This window comes from Danio aesculapii, chromosome 1 (genome assembly GCF_903798145.1).
Source record: "Danio aesculapii chromosome 1, fDanAes4.1, whole genome shotgun sequence".
In the NCBI taxonomy this organism is placed as follows: domain Eukaryota; kingdom Metazoa; phylum Chordata; class Actinopteri; order Cypriniformes; family Danionidae; genus Danio; species Danio aesculapii.
In genome coordinates this window covers 55,162,745-55,176,347 of record NC_079435.1, presented here as the reverse complement: position 1 = coordinate 55,176,347, position 13,603 = coordinate 55,162,745, and the positions used below count along the sequence as shown (strand labels likewise).

The window sequence follows — 13,603 nt, the reverse complement described above, 5'->3', positions numbered from 1 at the left end:
ATTTTATTTTATTTTATTTTATTTTATTTTATTTTATTTTATTTTATTTTATTTTATTTGTTTTACTTCGGCTTAGTCCCTTATTTATCAGGGGTCACCACAGTGGAATGTATTTTATTTTATTTTATGTTATTTTATTTTATTTTATTTTATTTCTGTTTTTTAAATTTTATTTTTGTTTATTTGAATTTTATTTCTGTTTATACATTTACTTTATTTTATTGCCTGTGTGGGTATATATATATATATATATATATATATATATATATATATATATATATATATATATATATATATATATATATATATATATATATATATATATATATATAATCATTCAAGCTTTTTATGGCATTATAACAGAAAGCAGACATGTCTAACTGTGCATGGTAAATACTAGCCAGCCTTACAGTGATCTGTGTTTATTATGCTGATGAAGTAAATGAGCAAATGAAAACAGATGAACTGCTGACTCTGTTATCTGCTGGCTTAATTGTCATTAACTACAGTTTATCTCGTCTTCTCCTCCGCACTTTGCACTGATGGTTGAATCTAATTACTCAGCATTACTGCTGATGGCTTTGAGAGCCTGTAACCACTGTAGTTTTGATTTGTAGAGGAAAGGTGGGAGGATGAGTGAAACACGTCCCGTGAGATGCCAACCAACCATGAACAAGCTCAACCCACCAGCATGCCTGGATACAGACTATCTACAGCACAATTAACCATTCACTGGCTTACAGTGAACCATACAGACATGTTTGTTATGTTAGATTGTGAAGTTATGCAAACACAATTTATCTTAACAAATATTTTATATACTTTTATTGTTACTGTTTATTATTATATTTATTTTATTAAAGGAAATTGACCAGTTTTTATCATGAAAAATGCTTTTTTAAACTTAATTTTGACAAGCATTTCATAGTAACCTCATATAATTATTATTATGTTAAGATATGCTTGTATTTATTTAGATTTAATATAATTATATATATTTTATAATCTAGATAATTGGATATTTAAAAAAATATATATTTATTTATTTATTTATTTATTTATTTATTTATTTATTTATTTATTTATTTATTTATTTATCAAAATATCAAACATTTAATTTTCTTATAGTTAGGGTTAAGATATTAATTTAGGCACATGTTCTTCACTGTTCTTTAATGATAAAGAAAAAAAAATAAACAAAAAAAATGTGTGTGTGTGTATATATATATGTGTGTATATATATACATATGTATATGTATATGTATGTGTGTATATATATATATATATATATATATATATATATATATATATATATATTCAAAAGATATTTTGAAGAATGTTGAAAACATGTAACTGTAATCATAAATAATATGGATGCAAGTGATTTCAGGTTTTCGGCATTATTCCGAATATCTCATTTAATGTTTAACAAAAGAAAGAAACATTTGAAACATAAAGAGTGCGAAAACGATGGCTGAATTATATATATTTTTAGGTGAGCTAGTCCTTTAATGTGAAAAACACTAACACTAAGCAAAACAAACAAAACAAAGCCATTTTCTGCTGTATTTGTAATTTAAGCAAATGTTCATATGCAAATGTGTGTGCCCTTGTGATGTCACATTACACTTCAGTTCTATTCCAAACACTGATATGTTATAAATCAAGGCAGATTTGATTTCTGAAGGCTCGGTTTTACTATATTTGACTGTCATTGTGTTCTGTGTTATGCGTAGTGCAATGTGTTTGACAGTGTGGTGGTCAGTGAAAGCGATCTCCGTAGCTTTACTACAGCCCGTTTCATGAAGCCATTGATCAGGACAGGGATTCCTCTATGGCTCCGTCCAGAGAAAGGCCTGGCCTCAGGGATTGTGCCAGCCATCGATCCGCTCAAATCCTCTGGAGTTTCATTCACAGTCCTATTTCCCCCTCGGGAGAGACCCAGGTCTGATTTATGACCTGTGCTACAAACAGAACAGCTGCCTTAATATGACCAGTTTTTGTCATGAAAAATGCTGGTTCGGTTCATTTTTTTAAAAATTCAAGTAGCAAAATATTTCAATTGTAATCTCACATATTTATTGTTATATTTATATTTATATAAATACACATTTTTATGATGTAGATAATTGGATATTTTTAAAATATTTTTTTATTTATTTATCTAAATTGTTAGACCATTTATTTTCTTATATTTCAGTTTAAAATTTTTATTTAAGCACATTTTCTTCACTGTTCCTAAATTAATAATAAAATATATAGATGGAATTTGTTAAAATGAAACATAAAATAAAACTTTTTATGCTTCATAAAAATATGAAACTATCATTTATAAATATATTTAGCTCTACAGCAGCCTTTTTATGGTGATATTTTTCATTTAATTAAGATTTTGCTATGATATAAATTATTACAATGAGTTAAAATATTTCATTTCATTTTCATTTAGAATAACTGCTACTGCAAAAAACAGCATTTAGACATATTATATTCATGATCAGATGAGAACAAAATAGTTATAAAAATATAAAATCATAAAGGTAGTACAGTGGCTTAGTGGTTAACACTGTAGCCTCACAGCAAGAAGGTTGCTGGTTCAAGTCTCTGGCTGGGTCAGTTGGCATTTCTGTGTGGAGTTTGCATGTTCTCCCTGTGTTGGCGTGGGCAGGTGAAAGGGCATCTGCTGTGTAAAACATTTGCTGGATAAGTTGGCGGTTCATTCCACTGTGGTGATCCCTGATGAATAAAGGAAAATGAATAAATGGATATTTTAAAAATATTTATTAATTTATTTATCTAAATATTAGACAATGCATTTTCTTATAATTCAGTTTAAACTTTTAATTTAAGGACATTTTCTTCACTGTTACTAAATGAATAATAAAAATCTGCACAAAACAGAGAAAATATCATTGTTAAAATAAAATGTTAAAGAAAAACTCATGCTTAATAAAATGTGATTTAAAAAAAAATTAAGATTTTGTTGTGACCATATAAATTATTAGGATGATTTAAATAATTTCAAGAACATTTTCATTTAGAATAACTGCTACTGCAAAAAACAACATTGAGACATAAAAAAGAAAATCCCTGACTGGGACACTTTTGGGGAAGAGGCAAGCTATTTTGCATGTGATTTTTTTATTTTTTTTTTAGTTATTTTTTTTAACACATTTCTAAACATAATAGTTTTAATAACACATTTAATAACTGATGTCTTTGATCTTTGCCATGATGACAGTAAATCATATTTGACTATATTTTTCAAGATACTAGTATTCAGCTTAAAGTGATATTTAAAGGCTTAACTAGGTTAACTAGGCAAGTTAGGGTAATTAGGCAAGTTATTGTATAATGATGGTTTGTTCTGTAGACAATAAAATCAAAAATAGCTTAAAGCGGCTAATAATATTGACCTTAAAATGGCTTTAAAAAAATGTAAAACTGCTTTTATTCTAGCTGAAATAAAACAAATCAGACTTTCTCCAGAAGAAAAAACATTTTAGGAAATACTGTGAAAAAGTCCTTGCTCTGTTAAACATTATTTGGGAAATATAAGAGAAAGAAAAGAAAATTCACAGAAGGGCCAATCATTTGACTTTAACTATAAACACTAAAGGCCGAAATTATTCCTACCCCTGGCAAAGTCTGATTTCAGTTTTTGTTCAAATGTAAATAAATGTTAAGAAATATTTTAATTTCCACAATGATGCCTCTTGTGTGTTGTCTTATTATTATAAAAATGTGAAACTATCAAAAATTGTGATTTAAAACAAAATTATTAAGATTTAGTTGTGACCATATAAATTATTAGGATGATTTAAATCATTTCAAGAACATTTTTATTTAGAATATCTGCTACTGCAAAAAACAACATTAGACATCTTATATTGATGATCAGCTGAGAACAAAATAGTTAAAAATTAAAATGATAATTTTATTTATTTATTCATAAATTGATAATTTTTCATTTATTTATTTTCTGTATGCTAAATTGTAATAATAATGATAATAATAATAATGTCATATTATTTGTTACTTTTTTGTGTCATAAGCAAGATTCACAGACAACTTATTTTTTATTTTTATAAATGTATTTATTTCATTGTTTGCTTATTTAAATTAAATGAAATTACATTTTGCTTGCTTATCTAACTTTCCTATGTTATTGAATTTTTTTTTATTTAATTAAAGTCTACTGTATTTCAACTTAATGGCATGTTTTATCTATTTTATATGATTAATCCTTACTCCCAGGGTCATTTACATCGAAGTTGATCTTTAACCCCACCATATTGGTGTTTTGTCTACATCTAGTTTTTTAAATGAAGTGGGTTGTTTTTGCCCAACGCTCAACCCCCAGCCTGGAGGGCCAGGACATACACACATACACTATGGACAATTTAGCTTACCCAGTTCACCTATAGCTTTTGTCTTTGGACTGTGGGAGAAACTGAAGCAAACCCACGCCTACACAAGGAGAACATGCAAACTCCACACAGAAATGCCATCTGACCCAGCCAGGGCTCGAACCATCGATCTTCTTGCTCTGAGGTGACAGCGCTACCCACTGCGCCACTGAACAACTCATAATTTTAATACATTTCTCTTTTGATGTCCAATTAGTCAAATATGTTACCTTACATGTCACACATCCTTCATTTCATCTCTGTTGAATTCACCTTCTCTCCTTCTGCTGGTGAGCTCAGAGCATGTGCTGGTTTTACACTAACTCTTTCAGCTGCTTTTTCCTGTGAAGCGAATGATGCAGGGAGGCAGAGAGGATTGATTTTAGCGTGAGTGATGTGACGCGAGCAGTGAATTGTGGGTTCTGCTAGTCGTTCAGTAACAGAGGCTCAGTGTCAGTGCTGTGATGGAGATTCAGATGAGCTGCTGTAAATCACAGTCCACAAGCCTGCTCTGTTCACAATTACCCATAATAACACACCGAGAGAGACAAACTGCGGCTCTAAACGGCACGCTTCTTCACAAAAAACTCACTTTCAGCATCTTATTCTACTTCATGTCTCGCTTTCTGTAAAATCTATCATAATTAAATGAATAAAAAAGAAAATACCTGACTGGGACACTTTTGGGGAAGAGGCAAGGTATTTTGCATGTGATTTTTATTTTTTTTTTCAACACATTTCTGAACATAATCGTTTTTTTTTTTCTTTTGCCAAATATATTAACATTTTGTGCAGATACAAAATCATATACATACAAAAATAAGTAATACACTGTTCTGCTTTTTCACAACTTAAGAACCACTGACCATCAGAAAACAATATGGTTATAATAACACAGTAAATGTAAAATAATAATAATAATAATACTTATAAAATAAATATATAAACAACAAAAAACTAACTACAGAATTAATAAATAAATAAATAATAATAAAATCATAATGGTAATAATAATAACAATAATCTTTATTCCTCTTCTGCTTCAAAATCAATAGTGTCAATATAATTCAACAAAGGTTTCCATGTTTTGTAAAAAGATTTTAAAGACCCTCTTAGTGAAAAGCTAATTTTTTCCAATTTTAAACACAAAAATATTTCTTTTATCCATCTGTCATATGAAGGTGGAGATGGTTGTTTCCACTTAAGGAGAATAAGCCTCCTAGCCAATAATGTGGTAAAGCCACAACGTTCTGTATTGTTGAAGGCAAATTTGGCTCAAAAGGAATTCGGAATAGTGCTGTTAGAGGGTTTGGAGTTGCTGATATGTTTTTTCAAAAGTATTTAATATTTTAGACCAAAACACTCAATCTTGGACAAGACCAGAACATGTGTGTGTGATTTGCTGGAGATTGTTGACACCTATTACAAGTATTACTTCTATTTGGGTATATTTTGGCTAATCTGGCATTAGTGTAGTGTGCTCTGTGAAAAATCTTGTTTCGCATTAAACTGTGTCGGGCACATGTAGAAGAACTGTGTACAAAATTGAGTATGTAATCCCATTGTATTTCACTGATGGTGATCCCCAACTCTTGTTCCCAGGTATTCTTAGGTGATTCAGAGGAATCAGAATTATTGACAGATAGATGACAGAGACTATGCCTTTTCTGTCTGGGTTAAAAGAAAGAATGGTGTCCATTTTTGAATCAGGAGGAAGATTAGGAAGCTGAGTAAACTGATTTTGTACAAAATGTCTTATCTGAACGAAGCGAAAAAGATGAGTTTTGGGAAGATGAAGCTTTTCAGACAAATGTGAAAATGACAAAAAAATACCTTTCTCATACAAGTATAATCATTTTAATAACTCATTTAATAACTGATGTCTTTGATCTTTGCCATGATGACAGTACATCATATTTAACTAGATATTTTTCAAGATACTAGTATTCAGCTTAAAGTGATATTTAAAGGCTTAAGTAGGTTAACTAGGGAAGTTAGGGTAATTAAGCAAATAATTGTATAATGATGGTTTGTTCTGTAAACAATAAAAACAAAAATAGCTTAAAGGGGCGAATAATATTGACCTTAAAATGGCTTTAAAAAAATTTAAAACTGCTTTTATTCTAGCCGAAATAAAACAAATAAGACTTTCTCCAGAAGAAAACATATTATAGGAAATACGGTGAAAAAGTCTTTGCTCTGTTTAACATTATTTGGGAAATATATGAAAAAGAAAAGAAAATTCACAGAAGGGCCAATCATTTGACTTTAACTATAAACACTCAAGGCCGAAATTATTCCTACCCCTGGCAAATTCTGACTTCAGTTTTTGTTCAAATGTAAATAAATGTTAAGAAATATTTTATTTTCCACAATGATGCCTCTTGTGCATTGTCTTATCTTTTGGGAGAAATCTGTGTTTGGGAGAAAAAAAAACTTGAATAAAGTTAGCCCACATGTGTCAAACTCAGTTCCTGGAGGGCCGTAGCTCTGCACAGTTCAGTTCCAACCATAATTAAAAACACACCTGATCAAACTAATGGAGTCCTTTAGGCTTTTTTGAAACCTACTGGTAAGTGTGTTGAAGCAGGGCTGGAACTAAACTGTACAGGGATGCGGCCCTCTGGGAGCTGAGTTTGACACCCCCTTCCCCTTACCATGAACACACAAAACGAGGGGTAGGGTTGTCCCAATTCTCTTTAGCTTGAAAGCGTAGGGCTAAAGCTGGATTTATACTCTCGCCTTGCGCCGCCTCGCGCACCTCTGTTGACTGTGCACGCACCTCGCAAAATGGACAAGGCTTTTATACTTGCTGCATTCGCCGTTGTGATATTCTTTAAAACGACAGGGGGCGGTCAACAGAAACTGACCGTAAAGTCAGACGGATAAACAGAGGAGTAGAACTTTTCCAGAACTCGTCATATCATTAAAATCATTCAATATTTTTAAACAAATTATTTGTATTGTTTTTATAAATTATTTTAATGATTATAAGGATTTAAGCGCACTCAAGCGAACTAGCGCACGCGTCAAGTATAAACCAGGCTTAAGGGGTAGGGCTAGATAGCCCTTGAAACTGAGATTTTCCAGGACCACATTAGAAACCAAGGGGTACGAAAATTTCAGAAAATACGCCATCTACAATGGCAGCATGTCTGCACACGCAAGTCAGGAAATGCACAAATTAGTATTTTTTTGTCATTATTATGATTTTTTACAACAAACAAGCACATGTTTTAATACATTCATTACAGGTTTTCACCGTCATGCTTTAAAAAAAAACAAAAACGATAAAAAAATTATCAATTTCACTATCTATAATCCATAATAATAACAACTCCTGTACAGCGGTCCCACAACATACCTTCACTCGATGACACTCGAATACCCTGTCAGAAAAGTCTAGTGGCTGGGAATTACCTACAATGTCTGGTACAATGTTAATGCTGTTTTTGTGTGTCTACATAGATGAATATGGCCACTGTGTAAATGCACAGGTCAGTTACTATCTTATTGCCACATTAGATCATTATGAGAACATGATATCATTGCCTTTGGTGATTTCCTGAAGATAAATATAAAAAAAACTTAACTGGAACAAATACAGCAGTCGCCATCATCGATCTAAAACTTCGTGATGACATGATGACGTGTGCAGGTGCTGTAGTGGTGTCCCATTTTTTTAGGAGTAAATTTTGAAGCCGTTCCCCTTCACACTCAAGGGTTTCAAGGGCCAAGGGGAAGGGGAAGGGGTACAAAAATAAAATTGGGATTGGGCCTTTAAGTTAGTGGTTATTTAATAAAAAACTGAAAGGTAAATTATAATTGATCTAAAGATCTTCTTTCGTTCTCTCTCAATTACATCTTCAATTACAGTTTATATTTTCTATTAGATATGATTGCATATAGTCTGGCGTTGCTAGACAATTTGTGTAAATGGATTTTGAATCATATTGTGTTGCTTCATAAATAATCATATTAGAATCAGAATCAGGTTTCCTAAAAATCAGATTTGAGTCACTTTAGCTGTCTGTCCTAACCAGCTCTAATTCTCCCTTAATCATACAGATTGTTAAACTGTGAGTTTGTCACGAGATGTTATTGTCCGCTGTTGTGTAGAGAAGCTGTTTGTCCTGAATGGAGAATGAGACTGTCACAGAGACCAGCCGTGGGTCATTGGGTCTCTGGTTTATGTGGCTGTATTGATTATTCAGGCTCGGGCTGGAAATTGAAGCTAATGTGTTCATGGACTCAGTTCACCCACAATGCCTGAATCACTGCCAATCAATTCATTAGTGCCCTCTTTTCACTTTGCCAATAGATACTCTACTTGTAATGGAGATTAATCATTATACGTTGCCCTGTGTATGCTTAACCATTATATTTATGAAGATATTTCTGATATTAAACGAAATGAAGCCAAATTGCATTGTAAAAAGATAACATGTTTTAAATTATTATTAGTATTTCATATATATATATATATATATATATATATATATATATATATATATATATATATATATATATATATATATATATATATACACTTCCTGACAAAAGTCTTGTCATCGATCCCAGTTGTAAAAGCAACAAATAATAACTTGAGTTCTAGTTGATCATTTGGAAAAGTGTCAGAAGTTCGATTTTTCAGATGAATCATCAGTTGAACTGCATCTCAATCCTCACATACTGCAGAAGACCTATTGAAACCCGCATGGACCCAAGATTCTCATAGAAATCAGCCAAGTTTGGTGAAGGAAAAATCATAGTTTGGGGTTACATTAAGTATGGGGTGTGCGAGAGATCTGCAGATTCGATAGCAACATCAACAGCCTGAGATATCAAGACATTTGTGCTGCCCATTACATTAAAACCACAGGAGAGGGCAAATTCTTCAGCAGGATAGCGCTCCTTCTCAAAGTTCCTGAAAGCAAAGAAGGTCAAGGTGCTTCAGGATTGGCCAGCCCAGTCACCAGAAATGAACATTATTGAGCATGTCTGGGGTCAGATGGAGGAGGCATTGAAGATGAATCCAAAGAATCTTGATGAACTCTGGGAGTCCTGCAAGAACGCTTTCTTTGCAATTCCAGATGACTTTATTACTAAGTGATTTGAGTCATTGCAGCGATGTGTGGATGCAGTCCTCCAAGCTCATGAGAGTCATACACAATATTCATTATTTCTTCACTGCAGCATGACTTACATTTACATTTACATTACATTTACATTTAGTCATTTAGCAGACGCTTTTATCCAAAGCGACTTACAAATGAGGACAAGGAATTAATTTACACAACTATAAGAGCAGCAGTGAACAAGAACAAGTGCTATAGACAAGTTTCAGGTGTGTAAAGTCTAAGAAGCTAAGCATTAGTAATTTATTTATTTATTTATTTTATTTTATTTTTTTTGAGAGAGAGAGAGAGGGAGTACAGTTATTATATTCTATATATATATATATATATATATATATATATATATATATATAATATATATATATATATATATATATATATATATATATATATATATATATATTCTCTACAGACTTTATATTCTAGACTGTACATTATTTCTGTTAAGTGACAAGACTTTTGTCTAAACAAAGTCAGACCTTACTGTCCTACTTGAATCAAGACATGATCATATTTTAAAATTGTGAATTAAACGTAATCTAGAGGTCTTTGCCTTTCATATAAGCCACTTCTGATACCAAATGATCAACTAAAAGCCAAGCTATTATTTGTTGTTCCTAAAACTTGGTTAGGCAACAAGACTTTTTTCAGTTAGTATATACAGGTATATGTGTGTGTGTGTGTGTGTGTGTGTGTGTGTGTGTGTGTGTGTGTGTGTGTGTGTGTGTGTGTGTGTGTGTGTGTGTGTGTGTGTGTGTATGCATGTATAATATGTACTCAGTTGAAGTCAGAATTATTAGCCCCCCTGTTTATTTTTCCCCCAATTTCTGTTTGACGGAGAGCAGATTTTTGCAACACATTTCTGAACATAATAGTTTTAATAACTCATTTCTAATAACTGATTTATTTTGCCATGATGACAGTAAATAATATTTGACTAGATATTTTTCAAGACACTTCTATACAGCTTAAAGTGACATTTTAAATCTTAACGAGGTCAATTAGGTTAACTAGGCAGGTTAGGGTAATTAGGCAAGTTAATGTATAAGGATGGTTTGTTCTGTAGACTATCGGAAAAAAAAAATCTAGCTTAAAGGGGCTAATAATATTGACCTTGAAATGTTTTTAAAAAAATTAAAAACTGCTTTTATTCTAGCCGAAATTAAACAAATAAGACTTTCTCCAGAAGCAAAAATAATATCGGACATACTGCGAAAATTTCCTTGCTCTGTTAAACATCATTTGGGAGAAAAAAGAAATAAAAATTTAATCGGGGGCTAATAATTCTGACTTAATATATATATATATATATATATATATATATATATATATATATATATATATATATATATATATATATATATATATATATATATATATATATATATATTAATAATTGTATATTAAAATCTTGCGACTGGTGTGCCACAGGGCTCTGTGCTAGGGCAGCTTCTCTTGTCCATTTTGTATATACAAACTCCATATTTCCAAATATACATAACTAACTTAGATTTTTCATGGAAGTCTTATACCTGAAGAGAGTGTCTGCTGAATTACCTAATGTGAATTTAACTCAAATTGTATACATAATCTATTATATTTCTGGTTTCATGTTATAATCTAATTTATTTTACTCTAATGTAATTATCAATAAAAATACATAAAATAAATTCCCAATGAATATATACTAAAGGTAAATCACAATATTCTTTGTTACTAATAGTTTTTTTTTATTTTTAATTATTTTACAAATTAATAAATTATATTATTCGTTCATTCATTAATTTTCCTTTGGCTTAGTCCCCTATTTATCAGGGGTCACCACAGTGGTATGAACCGCCAACTATTCCGCCATATGTTTTATGCAGCGGATGCCCTTCCAGTCACAACCCAGTACTGGGGAATTATATTATATTATATTATATTATATTATATTATATTATATTATATTATATTATATTATATTATATTATATTATATTATATTATATATTATATTATATTATATTATATTATATTATATTATATTATATTATATTATGTTACATTACATTACATTACATTATAGTAAATTCACCATAACCAACATTTATACTAACATTACCATTACCAAGACCAAATAAAGATCTTTAGGTGTCTGAGTTGTCAGTGTATACACATACTTCGCTACATTATGCTGACTTTGAACGCAAGTATAAGCTCTGTATTTAATATAAAAGCATGATCTGACATTGAGCTGTATCACTGTTCATTATATGGAGTAATATCTCTGAAAGAAGCAAACAGATGGGATCTGCAGGAGGTCAGTTTGATCAGGCCAGGGTGAGTTGAGGAGTTAAAGATCAGGAAACGCACACTAAGAAACACATTAGCGTTTATTTGTTCTGCAGTAGAAAAGAATGAGCCTGAGGTGCGGCACAATCCATCAGCCACGCGTTTATAATGACAGCCATTGACTTCAGCTGGAGGCCTTTTCTGCTGAGATGTTATGTATGTTAGAGTCAAATATTTACACTTTATTTTTCCGACACAGATGAGACGTGTCCTGCTAATGTTTGGGACTCAAAGAACCGCGGGGTGAACGGCACTCAAAGAGGGCAGATCGTCTGGAGGTTGGAGCCTGGACCATACTTTATGGAGCGTAAGTGACGGATATTACAAATGAGACAAGAGAATTCATCAGGATTTGGTTATTGTGGTTATGTTTAGCACATTAGCATTCAAAATGTATTTTTCTTGAAATATAAATGAGCTATTTAATATTATCTTACTGTTTTTGTTCAAATAAATGCAGCCTTGAAGCCATAAGAGACTTTCAGAAACAATAGTATTTCTGAATGCATGCTTTTGAATGGTATTTGAATGGCACTTCAGTTGCTCAGCTAGATACTAAAGAGCAAAGGTCAGATTTTGTGTAATTTTAAAAACATTAACGATCAGATTACATGAGTGTAATGTCTGAGACTGAAACTATGCTGAAATGTATTATAATGTGAGCGTAGTAATGGAGCTACAGCCTGTGTGGTTTATATTTCCACAGTATTGAACTCTCAGAAACATGATCTTGTGTTTACGTTTCTCAGCTGAGACCAAAATCTGCTTCAAATATTACCATGGAGTGAGCGGAGCACTGAGGGCCACGACACCCTGCATCACTGTCAAGAACCCCGGAGTCACTGTAAGTGTGTATGTGTGTGTCTGTTTGTCTGTATGTGTGTGTCTGTGTTCTAAGCACTGCACTTGAAGCTGGTTTATATAAGCACAGAGACATCAGATAATGCTGCAAATACAAATCATAACAGCATCACAATTTTTTTCAGGAATGTTTTTATTTTGTATATTAAAAAAAGAAAACATATATATATATGTATATATATATATATGTATATATATATATATATATATATATATATATATATATATATATATATATATATATATATATATATATATATATATATATATATATATATATATATATATATATATATATATATATATGTGTTTTCTTTTTTTAAGACCAAAAGTTACATGTCAGGGTCATGTAATATATTTTCTAATGCCATAATACCTCTTATGATATCATATGATGCTGTAGCACCCATTATGTTACCATTATAACATTATAACAACCATGAAAAGATTGCAAAAGCATTACGATGCTGTAAAACCCATTATGACATCATAATGCCACTATGACATTACCCATCATGATGCCATAACACACTCATGACAATTGTAATGCCATTGTAAAACCTATTATGATGTTGTAATGCTTCTTGTGACATCATAATACCACTATGACATTGCAATAACCAATATGCCATATATGCACCCATTATGATATCATAATAAAATTCTGACATTGTAAAACCCATTATGATTCTGTAATTCTTCATCATCATGCCACTATGACATCATAATACACTTTATGATGCCATGACACCCAGTATGACATCATAATGCCATAACAATCCCATAGCACCCATTGTGACATCATATAAACCATTGTGACGCCTTAATAACCGTTATGGCATTGTAATGCCACTATGACATT

At 31.4% G+C, this 13,603-nt stretch overlaps 1 protein-coding gene across 1 annotated transcript in view; it reads left to right on the top strand.

Moving 5' to 3' along the window:
* Positions 1-13,603, top strand: part of hecw2b (HECT, C2 and WW domain containing E3 ubiquitin protein ligase 2b) — a 65,299-nt gene that overhangs the window by 909 nt on the left and 50,787 nt on the right. The window contains exons 2-3 of the mRNA XM_056463000.1: positions 12,080-12,187; positions 12,630-12,724. Of these exons, the coding sequence (XP_056318975.1) occupies positions 12,080-12,187; positions 12,630-12,724 (203 nt within the window). The remainder of the gene's footprint in view (positions 1-12,079; positions 12,188-12,629; positions 12,725-13,603) is intronic.